Source organism: Ursus arctos, unplaced genomic scaffold (genome assembly GCF_023065955.2).
Source record: "Ursus arctos isolate Adak ecotype North America unplaced genomic scaffold, UrsArc2.0 scaffold_11, whole genome shotgun sequence".
Lineage (NCBI taxonomy): Eukaryota > Metazoa > Chordata > Mammalia > Carnivora > Ursidae > Ursus > Ursus arctos.
In genome coordinates, this window is record NW_026622775.1 from 46,250,962 (window position 1) to 46,277,249 (window position 26,288).

Sequence of the window (26,288 nt, forward strand, 5' to 3'; positions counted from 1 at the left end):
CAGATCACAGCTCAGCCGTTCGCTGACTGTGTACAGCTATATAACTTTGCGGGTCAATTTTCTTGTCTGTAAAATAGGGATAATAATAACACTTTCCTCATACTGCTAGTGTCAGAGTTAAATGAGATACTGCAAGGAAAATGCTTAGAACAAGGTCCGGGACACAGTCAATGCTATGGATGGCCTTGCTATTATTTTTAAGAAATGGTGTGCTGTACCTAAGAATATCAGAGATGACTTGATATATGAAGAAGGGACATTTGCTATGCAAATGGGTGCATAATCAGCTTAAATGACTAATAATGGTCATGTTGTACATTATTGTCCATACAACACATACTAACTTGTTAGCTCCTGGTTTGTGATGATTTTTGTGATTTATCTTTTAAAATATTTTATACCTTTTATAGTCACTAAAATTTAAAAAATTCATTTCTTTAACTTACTGAATAAAGTTTAAAGAAAAAATAAAATAAAATTTAATTCCTTGTAGCAATTAATCTGAAATCACATTTTGCTGTCTAGTTTAATCCAAATCACATCTCATGAATTCTTGTAATGTTTTATAGAGAAAAATCAGTATTTATTTATGGGCAGCAAAACAAGGTTTATTGAGCAGTAGCAAAGTGATAGTACAAAGCTCCCAAGGAGGGCAGGGACCCAAAACTAAAAAATTAGTTTTTAAAAGGCTAAAAGCCTAAGTTGGAGGAAGGCTGGCTTTCACCATAAAATTACTGAATTTGTTAAAAATACAAGATTGTCAAATGGCCATAAATGAACATTTTTTTCAGCCGAATAAATTTAACTATAGATTTAGTCAACGCCACTGGTACGTACTAACGGATTTGTATGAAATTTTTCAAGCTACTAGATTTATATTCAATTTACTGCAGTAGTAATGCACTGGTATTTACCTTGGTAATATACTAAGCAATTGACTAAGAATTTTGCCAATGCTTTCAATTCGTGCTTATGTAATGAGTTCTATGAAGTGTTTAATTCACTGTAACAATAATTAGCTGTGCTTCAACCTTAAATAATTAATGGAATCTCAATTATTCTTGGAAGGAAAGTAGAAGGCAGACATAGAATATCAATTTTTAAACTTTTTCGGGTTTGAGGAATCAAAGAGAATCTAAAAATTATGGACTCCTTCCAAAAAACTGCACATTGTTATGAAATTTTATATATAATTTCAGCAGATCGGGATGAGATTTCTCAAAATATCATCCATGAACGATCTGCCTCCAAACTTCTTGAGGTTCTAGTTAAAAGTTCAGATTCCTGAGTCCCACTGCAGACTTACTGGATTGGAATTGCATAGGAGCACGCTCAGAAAGAAGACGTTTAACAATGTCCACAGGTGAGACTATTTAAAAATAAACCCTTTTTTAAAGATTTTTTTATTTGTTTGAAAGAGAGAGGGAGAGAGAGAGAGAGAGGAGGAGCAGAGGGAGAGGAAAAGAGAAACTTTAGCAGACTCCTCACTGAGCTCAGAGCCCAATGCAGGACTTGATCTCAAGACCCTGAGATCATGACCTGAGCTGAAACCAAGAGTCGAATGCTTAACCGACTGTGCCACTCAGAGGCCCCTAAACTATCTTTTTTAAAGACTCTATTTTTAAATGTGGGGCTCAAAAAACTCACAACTCCAAGATCAAGAGTCACGTGCTCTACCAACTGAGCCAGCCAGGCACCCCCAAAATAAACTGTTTTTTTTATCAAAGGAAAAAACACACACACATTCACATACACACACAAGCACATTCATGTGTATCATTTTAAAAGTCAAATAATACTGCAAGGCTTATGATTAAAACCAGCAGTCTCCTACCCCACCCTTCCCCATGCCCACTCCAAGCATGACAGGTTAACACCCTCAACTTTTCTAGCTAATTTCACTGATAATTTTCCTCCATATCTTTATATGCTTATGTAGCTGTTCCTTGATTTGCCTGTTGATGTCCTGACATTGTGAATAAATACTAGAATATTGCTTCCCAACTCTATTTTTCTTCTTCTAACCCCCAATATAATTATATCGATTTTTTTGTGAAATCAATAGTCAGCATTACATCATTGAAACTATATAAATATTGTTCACTGAGCCAAGTAATGCGTTGCAATCACACCTCTTTTCCTGTATAAGCTTTCCATTTTTCTGAAGTTAATAATTGCCTCATTTTATCATTTGTTTGGTTTTCCATCTACCCATTGTTAATTTTCCCCCAATGTTCTGGCATCTCTGCCATATACTTATTAATAATATGTTCTTTATGCTCAACAACTTCTATTCCATTTTTCTGAGCTACTCTTGGAGCCTTCTTCCCTCCTCCTCCTCCTCTCTGGCCTGGCTGTTTTCTAGAAGTCCTGGGACATTCCTTCCTGCCCCTTTACAACTTTCCCTGCTGCTTTTCTTTCTAGGATCTTCTCCTTTATCTTCCATTTTCATATTTTAATCCCCTATTTTGCTAAAATACATCTTCCAGCTTCCCAAGAAAGAATGGAGGTATAATGTGTGTGATCTTGTATATATGAAAATTTTGTGTATTCTATGTTACTTGAGTTACAGTTTAGTTTCATAAAGGATTCTAGGCTGAAAATAGTTTTTCCTCTGAATTTTTAAGGTAGTGCTTTATTGTCTTCTACCATCAGGAGTGGTTAGTAGCAATTCCAATGCTATTCTAAGTCATTCCATTTTTTTGTGATCAGCATTTTTTCTCTGAAAGGTTTTAGAATTCTTTTCCTTAACCAAGGCGTTCTGAAATGTAACAATGACATGCCTTGAAGTGGGTCTTTAAAAAAATTTGTTGTTCTGGGTGAGTCCTATCTGGGAAATTTTCTTCTATTATTTCTCTGTTGATTTGTTCCCCTCTGTTTTCTCTGATCCCTTTTTTTAAAAAGATTTTATTTATTTATTTGACAGAGAGGGTGGAGGGGGGAGAGAGAGAGCACAAGCAGGGGGAGCGGCAGACAGAGGGAGAGGGAGAAGCAGACTCCCCACTGAGCAGGGAGCTCGAAGTGGGCCTTGATCCCAGGACCCTAGGATCATGACCTGAGCCGAAGGCAGACACTTCACCAACTGAGCCACCCACGCACCCCTGATCTCTCTTTTTGAAACTCATATTAGTAAGTCACTGAATGGATTCTGTAATGTTCTCATCTTTCCTCCTCTGTTTTCCATCTTTCCCAAATTTATCATCCAGTGTTTGTATTGAATATTCAATTTACACCACCATAGATTTTATTTTTAAGAGCTCTTTCTTTATGTTTTCCTTTTTTTTTTTTTTTTTGGTCACTTTTTGTTTTTGTTTTATAAATAGATATCCTTTTGTCTCTTTGATGATGATAATCAGTTATGGTTTTAAGTCCTTTTCTCCTTGCATTGTTTCTAATCCCTCCAGATCCCTTTCACTTTTATGTGTACTTTTCTTACCCTGTTGGAGGTATTCATAAAATTTCTCGTGATTCTAACATTTTACTAGAATTCCCTGTGTATAGTACTGATTTGGGAAATTCACAAGTAGATGCTCTAGTAATGAACCAGCTTTTTATTGGACTCCCCTAGTTGTGAATGTCTGGAGAGCTTTTCTCTGTTCTCTGTCATCATTCTATTTCTCTGGGAACTGAACATTCACTTAATGCCTCCTTTCTGATCCACTGACCAAAAATTGGCTGGGCAGGTTGAGTATAGAAAGGAACCTGGGGGTCTATTTCATATGTAGACCTTTACCTATCCCTCCTATTTTCAGCCTGCACCCACTTCCCCTTCAGGGACCTGGCAGGTCCCAAATGCTGAGGCTTTACAGAGCCTCTGATGGGAACTGGCCCTCTTCTTCATTCTTTTTTTTTTTTTTTAAGATTTTATTTATTTATTCGACAGAGAGAGAGGCAGCGAGAGAGGGAACACAAGCAGGGGGAGAGAGAGAGAAGCAGGCTTCCCGCTGAGCAGGGAGCCCCATGCGGGGCTCGATCCCAGAACACTGGGATCATGACCTGACCCGAAGGCAGATGCTTAAGGACTGAGCCATCCAGGTGCCCCCCTCTTCTTCATTCTTATGTTTTGAATTCTTCTTCTCTGTTCAATTAATTACTACTCCTTCATCCACTTTCCATCTACCAAACACTTATCCTTGACCAAACACTTATTAAAATCTGTAATCACTGTCTTGCCCTCTTCTTATCTTTGTTCTTTGTAAGCTAATACCTTTTCTTTTTTATTCCTTTGATGTCATTTTAGAGAGATTTGAAGAAGTGGTGGGGGGGCGGGAAGGGGGAGAGGTAGAGGCCAAATACTCTAGACAAATCACTGTTTTAAGCAGAATTCTAAGGTATTTCTTGGGCAACACACACTTGAGGGCCACTGGCTAGAACATAGTTGAAATACTGGATGACTGCTGACTAAATACACGAACTGATGAATTTACGTAGAATTAATGATTTAAGAAAAACAAACTATGATGTTTGTTGAAGTATTGACTGCGGGATCATCAGATTCTGAAATAAAAATTCCTGTCAAACAAGGCAGGAAACAACAAATGTTGGAGAGGATGTGGAGAAAGGGGATCCCTCCTACATTGTCAGTGGGAATGCAAGTTGGTACAGCCAATTTGGAAAACAGTGTGGAGTTCCCTTAAAAAGTTAAAAATTGAGCTACCCTATGATCCAGCAATTGCACTACTGGGTATTTACCCCAAAGATACAGATGTAGTGAAGAGAAGGGCCATATGCATCCCAATGTTCATAGCAGCATTGTCCACAACAGCTAAATCGTGGAAGGAGCCAAGATGCCCTTTAACAGACGACTGGATTAAGAAGATGTGGTCCATATACACAATGGAATATTACTCAGCCATCAAAAAGAACGATTTCTCAACATTTGCTGCAACGTGGACGGGACAGGAGGAGATTATGCTAAGTGAAATAAGTCAAGCAGAGAAAGACAATAATCATATGGTTTCACTCATTTATGGAACATAAGAAGTAGGAAGGTTGGTAGGAGAAGAAAGGGAAGAAGAAAGGGGGAGGTAAACAGAAGGGGGAATGAACCATGAAAGACTATGGACTCTGGGAAACAAACTGAGGGCTTCAGAGGGGAGGGGGGTGGGGGAATGGGATAGACTGGTGATGGGTAGTAAGGAGGGCACGTATTGCATGGTGCACTGTGTGTTATACGCAAGTAATGAATCATGGAACTTTACATCAAAAACTAGGGATGTACTGTATGGTGACTAACATAATATAATAAAAAAATATTATTAAAAAAAAATTCCTGTCAAACAAATGAATAAGAAAGGGAAAAAAAGGACAGGAAGGAAGATCACAAACATGTTAACTGTAGCTATTCTTTAAAAAATAAATCCTACATTTATTTATTTATTTATTTATTTATTTATTTATTTATTTATTTTAAGTAATCGCTACTCCCAACATGGGGCTGGAACTCACGACTCTGAGACCAAGCATCTCATGCTCCACCGACTGAGCCAGCCAGGCATCCCTAACTGTAGCTATTTCTATTTATCTTTGGATGTATTATTATATTCATCTTTGTACTTTTCAATATTTTCTAAATTTAATGCACTGTGGATCATTATTTTTTGAGTGTGAATGAGTGTATGGGAGAAAATTTCTGTGCCTTTCCCAATACCTCACCTATGGAGGTGAAATAAAGTCCACAGATTAATTGAACAAGCTTTTACTGAGTGCCTAGACCAAAGTTACATACCTCAGAGGCAATAATAAATAGGTAAATATTTTCTGAATCATGATCTGAAAAAGAAACTGTTTTTGAAAAGTTTAGAAGAAGGAAGTATCTTGTGGGCATTTTTTAAACCGAAAAGCAACAGTGTCTTATCAACATTTTTACATTTACTTTGTTTAAAAACAAAAACAAAACACGTATCTGGTGCTTATCATCTCACAGATTCCATGCATGGAGTTGGAGATCAAGAATCCACAGTCTTGGGACGCCTGGATGGCTCAGTCAGTTAAGCATCTGCTTTCAGCTCAGGTCATGATCCCAAGCTCCTGGGATCAAGCTCCCCAGCAGGCTCCTTGCTCAGCAGGGAGCCTGCTTCTCTCTCTGCCTCATGCAAGTGTGCTCTCTCTCTCTCTGACAAATAAATAAATAAAATCTTAAAAAAAAAAAAGAATCTGTAGGCTAGACTAAGAATCCTTAGTGATGGTGTGGTGGGTTCTTGAAAAACACTCAGGGAAAATACAGCTGCCTGCATTTTATCATGTATAAATGAATGCATATGTGGCCAATTCTCTTGGTTTTTTACCCAACAGTCACTTTCCCCACTCTGCACTTCTCTTTGTTAGATCTTTGATTTTGTTCCAGTGACTTCACCCTCCCCACGTGATTTAGGAAATCTCCCCATTAATCAAAGCTAATCATGGTAAAGCCATATTTCCCTTGCCAATGATGAAATTCTGTAGAGCTTCCGAGAAAGTAAGACACATGGGAAGAGACCACCCCCATCTTCTGTTGAATGTTGTTCCATCTGCACAGAATCCCAGGAGCTTTGGTGACCATATTGCTATCAGCCTGAAGAAGAATCCCACATGCAGAGGAAAGTTGAGCCAAAAGAAACCTAGAGAAGCAGCGTCAGAACTCTGATGTACCATGCTTGGACCCTGACCTTTTGACCCCGACCTTTTGTTTTCTGACAGAAAACATCCCTTCTTTGTTCTTTCCAGTTTGGGTTGGAGTTTCTGTTACTTGCAGCAAAAGGCATCCTAACTGATAGAGTATGCTTCGTCTCAGGAAGGGGCTTTGGTGCAAGGGCTGATGAGAGGAATAGCAGCTGGCACTAGTAAATGTTAAGCAAATTAGACAAACAAAATCCACACCTGGGGCAGGACTCTCTGCCGAACCAATTTGGTCATGCTCAGGCAAAAGCGCTTCAAGTTTAAACCAGGAAATTGGGAACAAAAGTGTAAGCCCCATGAACGATCAGTTTCCTAATGGGGACTTACAATTGGCCAGCAGTGATCTGATTTTCCAACCAAAGTAAGTGGAAAAAGTTCAGGAAGTTTTCCTCATCTAGTGATTATTACAGAGAATTCTTTTGTGAGGGTCTAGAGCTTACATGCAGTAGGGACTGTGAACTTCATTCATTGGCTCATTCATTCATTCATTCATTCATGAGGTCAACAAACGTACTTTTGAGAAGACACCATGTGCCAGGCATATTAGTCAACAAGACAGACATAGTCTCATGACCTAAAGGAATATGTTTGTCTGGAGGGAAACAAAGGTGCTATATATTTATTTATTGGTTAATTATAAATTGTGATAAATGCCTTATTTTATTTATTTTAAGATTTTATTTATTTGACAGAGAGAGAGCACAAGCAGAGGGAGTGGCAGGCAGAGGGAGAGGGAGAAGCAGGCTCTCTGCTGAGCAGAGAGCCCGATGCGGGGATCAATCCCAGGACCCTGGGATCATGACCTGAGCTGAAGGCAGAAGCTTAACCGACCGAGCCACTCAGGCACCCCTGATAAGTGCTTTAAAGGAACAGAAAAGGGTGCTATAACAAACACTGGAGGGAAAAAGAGTCCTTAATTAAGAATGTAGACTGAGAGAGTCAGACAATCGATGTGGGTAAGTGACATTAAATTGAGAACTGAAAGATAAATAATTATTCAGATGGAGTTGTGAGCTGGGGGTGGGGGCATTCCTGGCAGAGGAGGCCTGGTGGAAGAAATGAAAATACACCAGTGTGGCTGGAGGATGGCAAGTGAGTGGGGGGGGGGGATGTGAGATAAGTTTGGAGATGGAGGGAAGGACCTAATTATATAGAAGATTATGTGAAGAATTTTGGATTTTACTAAGTGCGATGGGAAGCCACTAAAAAGTTTTAATCAAAGAAGTGACAAGAAACAATTTATATTTTTAAATTATCCCAATGGCAGCTGCATGCAGAATAGATTTGAGGTGGGGCAAGAAAGTAACCAATTACAACCCTTGCAGGCAGGAGATAATGCTGACTTGGACTAGGGTAGTACCAATGGACAGGGAGAAAAATGGATGTGAGAAATATTTTGGATGAGGAGAGAAAGCAAAAGGTTAAGGATGCTTCCTAGGTTTCTATTGTAAACAAATGTGTAAAGGCAGATGTTATAAATGTGTAAAGAGGAAAAAGGCAAGAGAAGCAGGCTTTGGAACAAGAAACAATTGAGAGTTCAATGTGGGATGCCTGTCAGTTATCCATTTGGACACATCAGGTAGATAGCTGGTTATAAAGATCTAGAATGGAGGTTAGGATTGGAGGTAAAAGGTTAGGTATCGTCAATATATAGATGGCATTTAAAGTCACAGGAATGGATGAACTTATCTAGGGAGAGGGAGAGTACGAATGAGAGGAGAAGAGAAACGCTGAGTTTCATATTTTAAAGGATGGGGAGAGGAGGACCCTCCAGAAGAGACTGAGGGAGTAGCTGGTCAGGTTGTTTAAAACTAGAAGAGGTCTATAAGTACTAAAAATAAGGGTTTCAAAGAGGAGGAAATGGTAAATTATATGATTGCAAAGAAGACATGAAAATGTCCCTTGATTTTGGCATCATGGAGGTCACTGATTGGTATAGTGAGATTATCAGGTGGATTGAGTTCTGCTGCAAATATCACAGAGTCATTTACTGTGGATTAACCCTTGCACCATCAAGAGTCCACTGGATCCAATTTTAGAGTTTGAGTTTCTTTTCTGAGAGGTTCCACCTATTTATAAGGATGGATATTTTATGAGTTTTCCTAAACTCCTATTTTTCCCAAAAAACAAAAAGTAAATGTACTTAAAAAATGTAATAACTTATTCTGTTTTGCAATTACCATATGGGTACATTGAAGATTTTTATAATTTATGGGATCTTAGTGATCTTAATTTTCTTTAGCTTTAACCATTTTGCTGTATTATCATTCTAGGAATTATTTCAACATTAGTCAACAACAATGCCCCATTATGCTAGAGAAGACAACATAAGAAGACAACAATTTGGAATTGCCTAGAACATTGATTCAATGGTAAAATAAATTATCACTATTACATCATTCTTCTATTATCTTATTATGTTGTCCAAAGCACTATCTCATCTTTTAAGAAGGTATAAAAAAAATCTGGAAACATTATCTTTGTAGTTTTTTATTAAACCTTTTATTAATCACTGGTGAGAATTCAGAAATTTCATGTTTTGTTCCATAATGGCAAAGAAAAGAAACTGATAGAAGAAAACACTTCAAAAGTATCAGAAAAATCAGAAAATAAATGCAAAAAGACACTAGACTTTAATGATGATGGTGAAGTTTATCACACAAGCGGAATACCAAATGATGAGTCTTTATTTATTTTTAAAATATTTTATCTGTGTGTGTGTGTGTGTGTGTGTGTGTGTGTGTGTGTGTGTTTAAGTAATCTCTACACCGAATGTGGGGCTTGAACTCAAAACCCCGAGACCAAGAGTTGCATGCTTTACCAACTGGGCCAGGCAGCCCCAGATGATGAGTCTTTAGATGATGATATCCTAAATTCTCTCAAACTCAAGAACTGATAATTCAACAATATATATTTAAAGATAAAAAGGAAATATGGTATTCTTATCCATTCAACAGGAATGACTTCATTATTCAATATTTTGCAACAAGAACCTGAGCCATCCAAAAAAGATGTACTTTGTCATCTTTTTTGATGTTTTGCATCATACATAGTTGATACAGTTTACAAGTCAACAAATGCTAAAGGCAATGTATACGCAAAGGTGAATGGAAGGAAATCATGACGTAGAGAGGAAAAATTAACTGAATTGCTAATTCTTTTTTCCTCCAGTTTTTCTGAGATATAATTGACATACCTTGTATAAGTTTAAGAAGTCCAATGTGTTTAAATCGTTAGTTCTAATCGTTGTTTATAAATCTAAATATGAAAATGTTTTAAACTGAGGGCTTCAGAGGGGAGGGGGGTGGGGGAATGGGATAGGCTGGTGATGGGTAGTAAGGAGGGCACGTATTGCATGGTGCACTGGGTGTTATACACAACTAATGAAGCATCAAACTTTACATCAGAAACCAGGGATGTACTGTATGGTGACTAACATAATATAATAAAAAAATATTATTATAATAAAAAATATGAACATGTTTTATAGCTAAGAAGATAGCTATCTTCTTTTCAACAAGATTTCAAGCCACCATTTTCAAAAGTATTTTTGTTGATTCAAGTGCAAGAAGCAGCAAAAGTAAGAATAAACTAGCACATTAGAGATGTATTCTTAATTTGGAGTCAATATTTATGAGATGATTTTGTTCCTGGTTCATATATATTGACTGATCAATAGTTGTAAAGGATATGGCTTGGGGTACCTGGCCTCCGTCGGCAGAGCATGTAACTCTTGATCTCAGCATTGAACCCCACGATGGGCATGGGATTACCTAAAAAAAAAAAAAAAAGACATGGCCCATTTAGGGTAATATTTCTTTAATTGCAGGAAAATATAGGATAAAAATTTGAATTTGCTATGTTCAAATTCTTTTTTTTAAAAAGATTTTATTTATTTATTTATTTGATAGAGAGCACAAGCAGGGGGAGTGGCAGGCAGAGGAGAGGGAGAAGCAGGCTCCTGGCTGAGCAAGGAGCCAGATGTGGGGCTTGATCCCAGGACCCGGGAATCATGACCTGACCTGAAGGTAGACGCTTAACTGACTGAGCCACCCAGGTGCCCCACTATGTTTACATTCTTATTAAAATTTATTTTAAAATTGTTTCACTACTATCCTTTATTCTTGCTTCTTATAAATGATTTGCAAAATGACTTAAAAATATGAAAAAATAGGGACCTGGGATTGAGTCCCATGTCAGGTTCCCTGCTCCACAAGGAGTCTGCTTCTCCCTCTGCCCCTTTCCCAATCGTTCTCTCTCTCTCAAATAAAATTCAAAAAAAATTTTTTTAAACTATGAAAAAATAAAGTAGTTCCTTTGGTGATGATTGGTGTCCTGAGGGTTAAACAAGCAGGGGCTTATTTGTTTCACATAACAAGCAATAGAGAACACAAAATAGGACCCTCTTACAGACTGCTTTTGGCCTCAGATAATAGAAATATCATCCAATCAAATGGGGAAGGTTAGCTTAGGGTAGACGTATTGAGGCTCCACAATCTTATCAAGACACAGCTTGCTTCCACCTCTCTGCTCTGCCCTCTCCCGAACTAACTGGTTTTATGCCCAGGCTGCTAGTAAGACAGCTGTAGAATTACACGGACACAAACAACATCCAAAGGAAGAAACAACAACCACCCCCATCTCTCCTTAGAATTCTCTTAAGAGTGAGAAATCACTCCTTCTCTAGCTCCTTTCCTTCTTGCCTCCTTGGCTAGAATTGCCTCACGGGCTCATTCCTGAACCAATACCTTGCACAAGCAATGGAATGACCCTCAGATCATTCAGCTAGTTTGGGGATAATGTCAGTTTACCTGAAGCACGCTGGCCTAGGGGAGAGATGGACACCTGAACAAAACTGGAGTTCTGTTAGGAAGAAGGGGTAATAGATATTAGGTAGGCTATAGAGTACAGGGCAATCTAATCGTACAAGTGAAACTCCTAAAGCAACTTCCAGAACATACATTCATTCACTGGAGAGAACTGTCAGCAGGACTCAGAACAGAACAGGATAAGTAAGTTAGCTCTCTTACAATTCCTCCTTTCCCATCTTAAGTGTTATTCTGTCATCTCCCAAGAATTCTGGATATTGTTTTATTCCTTTCTCTTCTTGACAGCTGCATACAGGAGAAGCCAGCCAGTAGATTTTCTAAGATGGAGTGAGTGGGATGAGGCAAATGAGATGTATGGAATTGGGACAAGCCACACGACCATGCTGGAGACTGGGAGTATGACGAACTTCAGGGAGTAAGGCAGTGACCAATGGACGACAGGCAAAAGATGGGGTTTTTGAAGAGGCCTTGAACAGACAAGAAGAGAAATAACGAAACCGGGATAGGAGAGCTGCCTACAGCTATCTCCCCACATTTTGCTGGTCAGGATTTTTGTATGCTTTTAAAATTAAGAGTGCGATGTGTGGCCAGAACCAGAATGAGGAAGAATGTGGTGTTGAGAGGAAGCCAAGGGAGAAAAGGGAGAGAGGGGAACCATCGTAGTTCCTTTCTTTCTCGCCTAACTGAAGTCTGTCCTTAATAGTTTGAAATGCACACACCCCCTTTATAGTTGCCCAGTGAAGATCAAAATTGAGGGTGATGTCTGGGGCAGGCTGATTTTTGAATTGCCTCTTTTGGGTGATTCTGCACACTTGGACTGGGGCTCGAATTGAAATAGTCCTTGGAGGTGGGGGGACACAAGGGACACCATGCCGAACTCCTCTTAAGTGTGCAGTTACAAAAGCTGTAGGCATGAGAATGCACTTGAGTTTGGAGAATAAAGGACATTTTCTGCGCAAGGATGGGGGAAGGGAGAGTGGTCAAGTGCCAGCCATAACATGACCTGGAACCATGTCTTAATAAAGTCACACCAGATGAAGCCAATACCTGTTACATAGGATACTGACCAATACTGGCAGTTCCATGAGGTAGATGCTCCCAGTAAACAGAGATACCAACGTTGCAAATCAGAGTTCTGTGTACACTCCATTGTGCAAAACAAGGACTGCTTACTGGCATGAACACTTAATCCACCATTTTAATAGTAGAAATCTGAACGGGGAAAAAAATGACTGAATTTCAATTTCTACCACTTTTCCCTTACTTTTGTGAAATTTCAGCACATCATCATTCACAGCTAGTTTCCTACCAAAGCCAGAAAGAAGTATTTTTGATTACTGATGTTCATGGAAATACATTTGCCTTTTTGAGTTTCCAAGGGATCTCCTTTGAACAAGTCTAAGAGAATCCAGGTGAGTCACTGTTCATTGCTCATGAAGGAGAAGCTACGAGAGGCAGGGTTGGAATCTTACTTTTATCTCGATTACTTCTCAGCAGAAAAACTGAAGAGCTAACGCTATAAGGCAGATTAAGAAGCTGGTTTGAGTCTGGCACGTTCCTACACCATCAGAGGCTGTTGGGAGAGTTCCACACCAGAGGCTAAAGTTCTCACAGAGGCTGGGTGGGACTGGGTAGGAAAGTCGACTCAAATACGAAAACTCCTCCCTTCCCCAAATCAAATAATAGCTCTCTGCTGTTGATATCAGGTTATTATATGCCTTGATTGTTAAATATGTATTAGGAAAGCATTCTCTCGTTACGAAATAGCTTCTCTTAATTTTCTAAATCTATGTAGTGAATTCCATGTGTTTTTTAATTTCACAAGCAACTTTTTATAACTAGTGACCCAAGATGCTAAAGAGCAAATAATTCGACTAAACAGTTTCAATTAAAAAACAAAAAAACCCGGAGAGATCTAATCTGGGTATGGTAGAAACATGCCAATACCTTGGGTGTCGTGAGATTCGAATCAGTCCTGTGAAACAGCAACCTCATGTATTAAATCCTTTCCCCTACCATGGGCTTTCTATACACGAGCACTTGCACCTGCACAAAGCGAGGACCCAAGTTCAGGGGCTTTGTCTCAAAAGAACAAAGATCGGCCCAGCTGCTCCCTCGCTTTCGAAAGAATGCAGCCACCTCCGGCACCCCTCGCCGCTCGCGGAGCTGCGCCCCACCGGCATCCCACCCCTCCGCGCGGCGGCCGCCCCCGCCTCTCGGGCCCCTTTAAGCGCCGCGCCCGCGCCGCCTCTGCTCCCCGAGTGCCGGGAGCACAGGGCCGCCCGATCCGGGCCTCGCCTCCCGCCGGGGTTACGTGAGCCCGGGGCGGGCGGCCGCCGGGCCAATGGCCGCCGCCGGGGCGGCCGCGCTCCTCCCGCGCCGCCGCCGCCGTGGGGCTGCGGGCTCCTCCCGCAGGAGATAACTGTCAGCGCGCGAGGCGGCGGCGGCGGGCCGGCTCAGTCATATGACCGACCTCCGGCGGCCCCGACGCGGAGCAGAGTTACTCAGCCGCAGCGGCCCCGCGCTCCCACAAGGCTGGGCGGCCGCGCCGCCGCCGCGATGGCCCCGCCGCCGCGGCCGCCGCCCCCGGCTGCGCGCTGAGCTGCCGGCCCCCCGAGCGCCACGGCCGGAGCTGCAGCGGCGGCGGCAGCATCATGGCCCCGACCCTGCTCCAGAAGCTCTTTAACAAAAAGGGCAGCGGCAGCGGCGGCAGCTCCGCGTCGGCGTCTGCCCAGGGCAGGGCTTCCAAGGAAGGACCCGCGTTTAGGTGAGGAGGCGCCGAGAGGCGAGACTGGAGCGGGACCGGAGTTGGCTTCGGTGCCCGCCGGGGGAGGGAAGGAGAAGGGAGTGGGCCGCTCGGGACGTCGCAGCCCGTCGCCGGCACCGGGTCCCGGGCTTGTCATCGTGGACACGCCTGATCCGAGTGGGGCTCCGAAACCTCTTTGACCGGGAGGGTCCTTTCCTCCCTCCCTCTCTTTCCCCACTACTCAGGGTCCCTTCCTCCTGGCAGAGAGTTCTCTTGTGTTCCTTGGCATTCCCAGGCGTGCGCTTGCTTGGCTGTGGAGATGGGAGATTCGCCGTGAATTGGGGTGAACCCCTTCCCGGCAGAGCCGCCTGGGCGCCTCTGCGGGCGCTGCAAAGCTGTGAGCTGTCATTTTGAGGGCAGCTCCAACCTATTGTGTACGTGACAGTATTTTGAAGTTAGGAAGGAGCAACAGTCACGAAAAAGGCATCTTCCTTCTCTCTTGCTTATGTGACAGGCTCTTAGACGGATGAATGAAAGTATGTAATTTCCACATCATTTTGAAGGTTGATGCCGCCTGATGTATGGAAAAGGGGAGTAAGATGCTTTTATGAAATGGTTGAGTTTTTAATTTAACAACGCTGATGCATATATCTAATAGATCCGACCTTGTGAACACACAACTTTGAATAATAATTGCTAGTATTTATTGAGCGTTTACCAACTTAAATGGTTTATGTTGATTTCTTTCATTTCTTTCTTCAACAACCCTGTGAGGTAGGTGCTATTACAACTCCCATTTTACAGATGAGGAAACTTAAAGCCACAGAGAACTTAAACAGCATGCCCAAGATCCACCGGAGTAAGTGGCTGAGCCTGTGTTTTGACCCAAGCAGTTTGACCCCGGAATCCAGTCTTTAAAATCTCAATGTTATTCTGCTTTCAAGACCTAACTTTTAGCAGGTGACGTAAAATGTCCTATGTTGCCTTTCAGCACACATATGTTGAGAAGTTTTATGCATGTACTTTTAACAAGTTTTATTCAGCAAAGTTTCAAACTGAGTATCTACTTCAACTGTGACAGAGTGCTACACGTTTCTTTGACCAAAATGTCTTGCAAAAATAGTTTATTGAACAAGTCCAGAACCAATATAATAAACCTTTTAGAAGTTTGGAGTGAAACTTTGAATAAATTTTGGATTGAGTTTTGTATTCTAGATTTTGCTTTTCTTGAATTCCATTCATTGAAAACAGCTCCTCACTGCAGTTATGTGAATATTAAATATCAGTATTTTGTGTTTGTGAGGGTGTGTGGGTGTGATGTTGTTTGGAAGGTAAATTGTGAGGACTTTAAACTACCCTAGTTAAATTCTCATGTTTCCTTTAGACTAACTGGATCCTTATAATTTGAGTAGGGAATCCTATTCCTTTCACTGCTTTGAGTACTAGTGATGTTGTGTCCCTTCTCAGAATGGTAGAATTACTTCAGACCCGGGGTATGGAATTTCTTTTCTTCCTTCCCAGTAACCCAGACTCGATCAAGGGAACAAAGCCTGGAGAAAAAAGGGCATGTGTGTTGCTGGTGTCTTTACTTTGGCAGCCCTTGTCAAGGACATTTAAAGCCGTTTTCATGCTGGTGGAGATAGTGGAGTTACACTGTCATTGTTTCCTGTGCTCGCTGCCCAGTTGCCCACCACCATTTCCTCCATCCACAAGTTTAATTGAGTGTATTTTGAACAAAAAAATTGTGGCTATATTTAGGGCTTGGCCATATTAGGGCAATTGATTCCCATTTTGTGGGAACATTTTCAGTATAATGTTCTGACGTCCCATTGGTGTATAATGAAGAACATAAAAGTATGCCAAGGACTGTTTTTTTTTTCTTGACCTCGTTAGGATTTTCTACAAGTTTTTTGAGTTAGATTTTTGAGGTAGATTGGGAGAATTGGAGCTGTCAGTTGAACATTTCACTCCTGAGGCCCTTCAGCAGTGTCCCTGCTAGGGGTCATCATGGAAAAAGAAGTGAACAAGCACATGTCTGTGAAGATGCAGGAAGGTGGGGGACAAATCAGCCAGTGCACACCAGATCAACAAAGGACACCCAAGCAAGTCTTTGCTCCTGTCTCTCCACCTAGTCTAACTCTCAGATGCAGTGTAGCCCTCCTGGGAAAAGTCTCCTAGAAAATTTCCTTTTCTTGCCCTTGTGCTTCACTTTATCCAGGTTTTACTAGATAGAAGCTGGCATGTGTTTTGGGGGAAGTGGGTGCCTTATACAGGGATTAGCTGCAGGAACCCACTTCATAGTTGAATAGATTTGGAGAAGTTAAAGTTAAAAATCTAGTTAAAATTAGGTTAAAAATCTAGTATTCCTAACGTGAATTTATATTTTTCAGTGCATTTAAATACAGTATGTAACTTGTGAATCTTGGGAATGAAAGTCTCCTGAGGAATCAGATAGACTTTTTGGGCAGTTTTGTAGCATATATTAACATATATTTTGGAGAAAAGCCCAAGTAAAAATAAGATCCAACTTTATATATATTTTATAAATATATATATAATATATATATGGGCTTACATATATACCCACACACACATATATTTGTTTTAGAGTTTGTGAAAGCCTTTTTATATCTCTTCTCTTTCTGTGATGGACTTTCACTAGTTATTTTAAACTTTTCTCCAGTTGTCTGAAGTTTAGCCTTTTGTCAAGTTTTGCCCTCTGTGTTACTCTGTTTACTCTTGTGTACTTCCTGGGCACTTCCCTCGGTTTCTTAGTGTTCCCTCTCTACCGGTTTTCACATACCGTATAGTTGGTTAGAGAGGACAGTTTTTGTCCAATATAAGTGGCTTATCTCACAGGTCATTTTCAGATCTTCATGCTCTCTGGTGTTCCATTTAAAAAGAGGAACATCACAGTCAAGATTCCTTCTTAAGTGTATTTTGTTTGGGATCTCAACAAAAGCCCTTTCATAGCTTTGAGGAAAGAGACTTCTAGGAAAACAAAAGAAATCAAAAGAGATTGATTTTACATGTTTGGGAGAAGTAGTTAGGAACAATATATGATTATGGTATTTGTGAAGTGTAAGCTCTATTTAAAGTTATAAAATTCCATCATGATTTTGAGCTTTGAGATTATTCTCTATTTGCTGGTCTTCAGAATACTTTCACTTTTAATTAGTTGATACATAAATATATATCTGAACAACCCTTTGTTCTAGAAGGATAAAGTAGCACAAAAAGAGGTGATTTGTCTAGTGGCTCAAGTCAGAAGTAAAATTGGGTTCCTGGTTACCTTGGATTTGAGGTTACCATGTTCACATAGGAATGTAGAAAATTTTAAAAGCCAAGGTACGCCCATTGACTCACGTGGTTCAGGTTTGAGGTTTTATCTTGTGGTGTCTTTTTTTCAACATGTTTTGTTTTTTAATGTTTCTGTTAAATTAGTAGACCAGTCTTCATCTAAAATGGATATGTAACAGGGAGGTAAAAGGATCTTAGGTAATCGAGTATTTTATTTTGGACCAGTTAGATGAAGTGAGTAAGCTTATGTATCACCTGGGACATGAGAAGTAAGTGGAAGCATTTCAGCTGCTTGGTAGCTAGCTCTGTAAAGGCTAGAAGTAGATTCCATTCCTTTTCCCCTCCAGTCCCGAATATCTAAGGCCAAATGGCCTAGTTACTACTAATCCACATTGTTCTGTTAGAACAAATTTAAGTACCCTGTTACAGGGTTAGTATAAGTATAATTTAATCTACTTATCATCATTATCAAGTAGCATCTGATGCTCATGTGCTTGTGGCTTTGTGCTCCACCTGGACACATCAAGATAGGATACTCATGGTCCTGCCTACCGGAGTTTGCAATCTAAAGGATAACAGATTATTTACCAAGATGAATAAACAGCAAAGTACACATTAGAAACTATAACGAGAAGGTAATTCAAACAATGATAAAGAGTAAATCTTTAAGTATAGGATTAAGAACTCACTGTTCTTATGCTTAGTGTGACTGAGGGTAGGAGTGGAAATTGGTCTCTTGGACAGAAGGAAATTACACAGAAGTGCTTCCTGCCCTCCCACTGTCAGCTTCCAGGACATACGCATTGTTAATGAGATTTTTCTGAAGTAGGGAGAATATTCTGGAGAAGATACAGTGTAGTTTCACTACACTAATTTTTAATGCCTATGACATCAGACATGTGACACACATGGCATAAATAGCAGTTTTGATTTCTTGTTTTCTTCTTTCTGAAAGTCTTCCTGGAGGTTTCCTTGCCTGTGGTTTTGGATTTATTGGCATACTCATTACATCATACCTTCTTCTCTTGAAACATGCCATACACCATAGGGGGTTATTAGAGATTTTTGGCAGAGGTAAAGAAGGGACTGTTCCAGCTAATGCAATGGGTTCTGTTAAAAGCACTTGGAAGACAAATTGAGGAGACCATTGATTTAGTCCTGCCTCAGTCACCATGTCGACATGGGCCTAGACAAGTCTCTTTACATCTCTGGTGCTCGGTTTTGTCATTTGTAGAGTTATAGCACCGTCCTATGTCATAGGGTTGCATAGGTGGTAAGGAGGTAATACACTGAGTTTGAAAATCTTTTCAAAAGAATCTAATGCAGTGCAAAATGATTTTTTAAGTGTTAACAAGAGACTTTTAAGTCATGGAGTTCGGTATTATTCACATTGAGGCTTTATTAAAATTGGACCATTTTTCAGAGACTTGAGACAGAACTTAAGTGACATGTTTTTATTTACTCTTTTTTTTTTCTAACTTTGATGTTATCAGTGGTGAAATAGGGACCTTAAGTTTTTAGAGGAGTGTTAAGACGCCCAGCAGGCTGTAACTCAGACCTGGATAGAGGTGACTGGGATTCGGGAGTATTTTTAGGAGTGTGGTATATTTGTTTTTCAGAATTCTATGCTATTTTTCTTATCAAGAAAAAAAATCTTATTTAGCTGAAGGGGGAAATATTGTTAAGCAAAATGATACCCATTGCACCATGGATGATACTCTGCAGCAGCCAAATCGTTATTTTATGTGTGTGTGTGCACGTGTGGATGTGCGTATTCATACATCCATGCACACATGCACACATACATACATATGGGTATATGTATACACACACAGAAAGGAGTTCTGGGTAGAAAAAGTTAAAACAAGGGGCGCCTGGGTGGCTTAGTCGGTTAAGCATCTGTCTTTGGCTCGGTCATGGAGCCCTGTATCTCCCTTTCCCTGCCATTCCACCTGCTTGTGCACGCGCACTGTCTCTCTCTCTCACTCTCTGTCAAATAAATAAAATCTTAAAAAAGAAAAGAAAAAGTAAAAACAAGATACAAACTTACATGATTAGTTTTTAAAAATAGGAGTGTGTGACCGATTATGCATATATGGAAGAGAGCCGCACTGTTCAGCAGCCAGTGGCTGCCAAGGGGTGGCTGAAAATTGAATTTTACTCTTTTGTGTATTATTTTTTGTGGGTATTTTGGATTTTGCTCTAATGAATTTGTGTGGCTTTTGTGGTTTAAATTATTTTAAATGTTAAGTAGTCTTTGGAATACTCTATGCTGTGAGGGGGAGGTGGATGGGGGTAAGGATAATATTGGGGGAGAAACCTGATTTGAATAAAAACTCTTCATAGAAATTGTCCTCTTCATTAAAATAACTGGTAGTTCCTGTTATTAAAATATATGCTGTGAATTTTAATGTGTTTAACAACCTAAGTTCCTTACGAGCCTTAGGAGGCCAATTTAATTGGTGATATTGGTAATTGTCAGCAATGTACATATGCAAAATTTTTCCTAGTTGGGTGGGGTCACTGCTTCCCCCATGCTTCAGAGCCCCCTGTAATCTTTATCATGGCTCAGAACACAGGTTAGGAGCTGCGTGTGGGTCTTCAGTTGGTGACCGAGAGAGAGATCTAATTAAGATTTATTTGAAGTAACATTTAGAAAAAGTGACACAACCTTTTAGATTTTGGGAGAACTTGGAAAAATTAAGAGGCTTGGAATAGATATTTTTAAAGCTAAGATATGTATTATAATTTTGAGTTCTGAAATGTGAATTGGTCATGTTACGCATTGTCATTTGGCTTAGTAGGTGGTATTGAGAGATGGGCCAGGCATGTGGCGTTTTAATGTACAGAGTATAGATCTAAAGAGAGCATTGATTTTTGTCATTGTGGCTTTACGTTGTGTTTCTCATGGTTTACTTGTGAGGTCAGCTTAAGGAAGCCACTTTGCTGTTTTGTTTCCTAGGCAAAGGAAGTTGTAAAAGATTGTCTTTGCACTCATGAAATGCTTTGGCTGTCTGTGTGAACCCCTGGTGGGTGAATCTGATTTGGGAACTGGCACTGTGCTTATTTCTCCAGCCACTGTTTTTCTTGGTGTGGGCGAAAAGGAACAAATGTTTTATCCTGATTGTACAAGTCCCTTGCCTAGTGTGAATTGTTAGGCCTGCACTATGAGGTCACGTCCTTGGCTGTAAAAGTAAGTCTTTCCCTTTTGCGTCCCAGTGCTGAAATATTTGGTGAGTTCCTACTTACCGAGTATTCTTTATCTCAGGTTTGTGAAACATGATTATTATGTAAAAGAGGAAAAACAGGATGGACTTTTCCAGCTAACCGGGCATGTAATAGTGATTTCCCTCAACTCCACCCCTTCTGTAAATGGAACATCCATGACTCACTTCTCAGGGCCACACAGGCACTTTTGTAACCAGTGCTTGAATGGGAGGGTAGGATGGGGATGGAAGGAGATGGGCTGGCATCCCACTTGTGTTTAGCCAGAATCTGTCCAGCTGCCTTTATAATGGACTTCTGAAAAGGACAATGTGCCTTCTCACACACCATGCTACATATTTCTTTTCTTATTGTGCTGTTTGTGCCAAAATAATGCAATATATGAAATGCAATAAATGCCGTCATTAATACTATAACGTTGTGGGTAAGTGTTGTATGGCAGAGAGCACCTTCTATTACATAAGATTTTAGTATCAGCATGGATAATCTGGATCCCTGATTATCATATTCCTCTCTCTTTAACTGTATGACTTTCATTTATATATATTTGGAATATTTTTCCAGTTATTTGTCCCTGTACTCTTGCTTAATTTATAGATTATACTCTAGAATTTGCACCCAGCATAGTGTTATAAAGAGATATGTATACTGCTTTATGAAGATGATTTTATCACTACACCTGACTTTTTTTTTTTGTCATAAATAAGAGCACTTCTGTATTTGTTATAATACATCTGTAAATGAGTGATCACTGGTGTTTGATTATCCACTGTTGTCTAATTGAAAATGACAACCAGTTCATGGAAGGTTCCAATGTGAGAGTAAGAACAGGTGCAGTAGAAATTTATCCCCTCCAAATTGAGGGGGACAGATTGAGAACCCACATGTCTGGTGGGGACTTTAGTCTAGTTCCCAGTAAGGTTAGTTGCATGTTGGAAGTTAATGATTATGCAGCATATGTAAACAGACTAAACTCTGTGTTTATGATGGAAATATTTTCTCTAAAAAATTGATAGTTCACGTATTTGAATATACCCTAGGTTGCATTGGGTAATAGCCATAAGTAGAAATTAAACATGTACATGAATTTACTTGACAGTTTAACATAACAAGAAATAAACTTAACAAGTGTCTGCTTTTCCTTAATTCAGGTCTACTTGAGACCCTGTAATACTAAATGCAGCACTGCCAAGATTTAATGGTCAAACGGTTATTGTTCAATTTTATTTATTTGTGGCCCACTCTAACAAAAAGGTGTGTGTGTGTTTAATATTTTATCCATGAAACTTTCCAGAGAATAGGTTAACATTTGCTTTGATAGTTTGACAAACAGAAAAATAGAATTTGCTTACAAGTACCATCGAGCGGATTTTTGCATTTCATTGGATAAATTCTGCTAACTAAACTTTTCATTCAGTTGTCATGGCAACTCTATTTCTTCACAAGTTGAAGACAAGTTAGATGTTAACCTGCACGTTCCTCTAGAGATGAAACAGGTGTTGATTTAAGATGTGTTAGGAAGAAGCAACAAAATCACCAGTCTAATCTGTTCTGCCTTTAACACCTTATAAATACTTCATACTGCCAACTCTCTCTCCCTAGTGTATCCACAAGATTGGACTTTTTTTTTTTCCTTACATTTGAAACTGTTAGGGTTATAGAAAAAAAATGTGTGTTACCAGTTAGCTCTTAATTAATTATCCTCATTTCTTCAGGGTCTTTTATAAAATATGATTGAGAAATAGTCATAAGAATATCTTTTAAATTTCCCACTTTAAAGCATGTATTATTTGAAAATGATTGAATGAAACAAGGAAATGTATGTGTTATGGTTAGAGCACTGATACGGGAGTTCTTCTAAATCCTAGCCCTGTCATTGTATCTGTAGTGCTTATTGCAGTGCTTGGCAGGAAGTTGCATTTAATAAATACCTGTTGAATGAATGACCGAATGAATGTACTTAAGAGTTTTAAAGACTAACAGTCCTTAAATATACTCTGATATTCCAGAATCTGATCTCTTGAAATATTAATGCTTTTTTTTGTAGGGAACTTCCTTTCTTGATGTTTCTGGTATGCATTGTGGCATTGTGTAAAGGAATCTTATTTTACACAACTCAGTTCCTTTCTTTCCACTAATTATAATGAAAAATTTTCTGGTATCAAAATCATAGGATAAATATTCTAAAGGGACCGTCTCCTCTTCCAAACAAACAAACAAACAAACAAAACAAAAAACCACAACTAAACTAAAAAAGATACCTAAGTAATATACCTGAAACCCAGTTATAAAATCCCACAGCTATTAGAAGTAACCTATTGAAAAAGTATTTAAACAATGTGAACCTCTCAAATTATAATTAGCTGTGTTGATAAATGTAAAACACTGTTCTATACTTTTTAGATTTATTTGAATTCTTGTGTGGCTTGGTAAACCTGAAATACATTATACGGTGAAGTTAGTTCATTGGTTTTTTCAAATTTAAGGTATAGCACACTTAATTATAAAAACAGTATTGGGCCTCTGAACCCTGCAGAGACTGTGTTTGCATGTTACATGAAAATGGAATCATCTTTGCTTTCCATTTGAGAAACTAACTTAAAAATGGGTTATAAATCAGACATGTTCTTTAAGAAGCGTATAACCCAGACTAACATATAAAGATGACCTACATTGTGCGAGGAAGTGAACTATGAGTAAACATTTTGACCAAGCATAACAAGCAATGACTGTTTGCTTTAGAATGGTACACTGAATAAGTTAGTTGCTAGGGCAGAAGGAGGTAGCAGAACAGGAACTACTGTCTCTGCCCAAAGGGCAAAGAAGACCCCTGGTAGCCCCTTGGTTCTTTCCAGGTTATTGTGGGTCTTCACAGAGACCCTATGAACATTGCTACCTGGCCCCTGCTGTGGGATACCATACATTTCTTAGTGCCATGTTTCTGAAAAATTGTCTGTAAATTATGATTTGATTTTGTTGAAGATTATTTGAATTTTTAAATGAATTCTAATTAATTGAAATATTTTTGAATTTTTAAATGCACCTGATTAAAAAATGAAACAATATAAAATGATATACATTGAAATATAAACCTCTCACTTCACACCCCAATCTCTCTTCCCAAAGGCTACCATTATTATAACAGTTTCTTTTATATCCTTCCAGAAATATTCTGTGCAAATACAGGGAAAAGTATTCTTTTTCATTCACTCAAAGTGGTAGTTGCCTATACTGTTCTGCATTTTGCTAATAGTTAGTTACCTAATATTCCATTGAATAAATGCATGTATGAATACTTATTTTTTTTTTAAGATTTTATTTATTTATTTGACAGAGAGAGACAGCCAGTGAGAGAGGGAACACAAGCAGGGGGAGTGGGAGAGGAAGAAGCAGGCTCATAGCGGAGGAGCCTGATGTGGGGCTCGATCCCATAACGCCAGGATCACGCCCTGAGCCGAAGGCAGACGCTTAACCGCTGTGCCACCCAGGCACCCCTGAATACTTTACTTAAACCCCGTGTTCTTAAATCTAGCTGGACATTAAAGTTACCTAGAGAGATTTAAATGCCCGAGCTGCTCTCTCAGAGATCCAGATTTAATTGGTCTGGGTTAGGGCCCTACGTGTCTGTCTTTAGAAACCCTTCCCAGGTTAACTAGTCCCCCGTTGATGGATATTTAGATTGTTTCCAGGCTTTTTTGTTGCAGATGGTGAACTGCTCATCAGAAGGTATTTTTCTAGGATAAGAACCTGGGATGGAATTTCTGCCACTTTGCTCTTCAGAGATGTTCCACCTATTTATACTCCTATCAATAGCACTCAACAGTGGCTCTTTGAGGGGATGATTTCAAGTACTCTAAAGAAACAATGCTGACTGGTGGGGTAGTGGTGAAACTCAGACCTTAGCTCCCTCTTGCTCGTCGTTGATCACTTCTCTAGTCCAGTGTCCCTGCAGATTGTTTTAAGCTCTTTTGTAGTTCAATTCAGCAGTGCTATCTAGACATAATAGTGCTTGTCCTTTTTTGACTTGAGTGATTTACAAAAAAGAAGTTCTCTGCATGAATATGTTTAAAAAAGGGAAATAACTTTAGTGCATGGGTTCTTTAGACATTATCATTGTAATGATAACATCTAAAAAGAATCATAGTAACTAACAGTAGGAGAGCAGCTAAATTGTGATGTTAGTTTCATGGGATATTCTTTGATGGTTAAATGATTATGATGACTTATTAATGTAATCAAGTCACAAATATTTTAATATAATGTTATATTAATGTATCGATTATATGATTATTAATATAATTAACACATTAATTTGTAATATAACAGTAATATAAAAAGGAAAACAAAAATACAACAGATGATGTAATGGGGTAATGAGCTTGTGGGTAAATGTTCTTAAATTTTAAGGATAATTAAAAAATTATCCTTTACAATTACAAAATTGTATGGGCAAAAAATAAAAATTAGGGGAAAAAATCAAATTCTTTTATAATGCAAATAGCCATTTATGGTTTTAAAGATGCATTTTCAGGGGCGCCTGGGTAGCTCAGTCATTAAGCATCTGCCTTTGGCTCAGGGCGTGATTCCAGAGTCCTGGGATCGAGCCTTGCATTGGGCTCTTCCGCTAGGAGTCTGCTTCTTCCTCTCCCACTTCTTCTGCTTGTGTTCCCTCTCTCGCTGGCTGTCTCTCTCTCTGTCAAATAAATAAATAAAATCTTAAAAAAAAAAAGATGCATTTTCATATTGCGAACCTTGTTAATCAGTGGGGACATATTATAGAATATGTATGTAAATGGCATCTTTGAAATCTTTTAAGATGCCTATAGATAGCTCCTTCTCAAGGATTTTAAGAGACCCCTCTAACTGTCGAGAATAAAACTTTGCCGTGTGCTGGGCACTGTGCTGAGTTGCTTCCACTTAGATCATCTCATCCACGTCTCATCGTTCTCCTTTGAGGGTAGATATTTTTATTAGCTAATTTCTAGATTATAAAGTCATAATAATTGCTTGAGATTACTGAGTGGTTAACTAGTGATGCTGGGAATTCAAACCCACGTCTGAGGGTTCTTTACTCATACAGGATCTGTATCTCCACTGTGCAGATTAATTTGAGATACCTGAGATGAAGCTTCTGTGGTAGATTCTGTCGGGTTTATAAGGAAACATGCAGTCATAAGTAGTATGTTTAGGGAACTTCCCATTTTAACTGTGCAAGTAATGGTTATTAAGTGTAAAAAACTAAATAATAATATGAAGCAGTGGACTCCAGGACCACATATTCAGTGTCAGATTAAGATGAAAGCAATTAGTAAGGGCTCTTTAGTCTGAGCTGGTTAGGAGAGGCTTTACAGAGGAGGTCAAATCTGATGGGAGACTATCTTCTAAGAGAAGAGGATGAAGATGTTTTATCTTAGATGTGTTCCAGGTTTAATGAATGGACTGTTGTTTTGGAAATAAGAGTGCGCCAGTGAGGCAAGATCCATTGGGACCAGATTGTGCAGGGCCTTGAAAACATTATTAAATTTAAGTTT

General features: G+C 39.3%; 1 protein-coding gene and 1 long non-coding RNA gene across 5 annotated transcripts in view; both read left to right on the plus strand.

The window, feature by feature from the left end:
- Nucleotides 1-12,303, plus strand: part of LOC113255805 (uncharacterized) — a 31,032-nt gene extending 18,729 nt beyond the window's left edge. The window contains exons 3-4 of one of the 2 annotated variants that reach the window (XR_008958658.1): nt 8,931-9,029; nt 11,772-12,303. This is a non-coding gene — a long non-coding RNA (uncharacterized LOC113255805). Of the gene's footprint in view, nt 1-8,930; nt 9,285-11,771 lie in introns of those variants that run through there. The other variant, XR_003316447.4, reaches the window with a different exon arrangement.
- Nucleotides 12,304-13,915: 1,612 nt separating this feature from the next.
- FNIP2 (folliculin interacting protein 2) overlaps nt 13,916-26,288 on the plus strand; it is a 132,628-nt gene continuing 120,255 nt past the window's right edge. For 2 of the 3 annotated variants that reach the window (XM_026499566.4, XM_026499567.4), the window contains exon 1: nt 13,916-14,253. In XM_026499566.4, the coding sequence (XP_026355351.3) occupies nt 14,141-14,253 (113 nt within the window). In that variant the 5' untranslated portion in view covers nt 13,916-14,140. Of the gene's footprint in view, nt 14,254-14,277; nt 15,193-26,288 lie in introns of those variants that run through there. The other variant, XM_044384400.3, reaches the window with a different exon arrangement.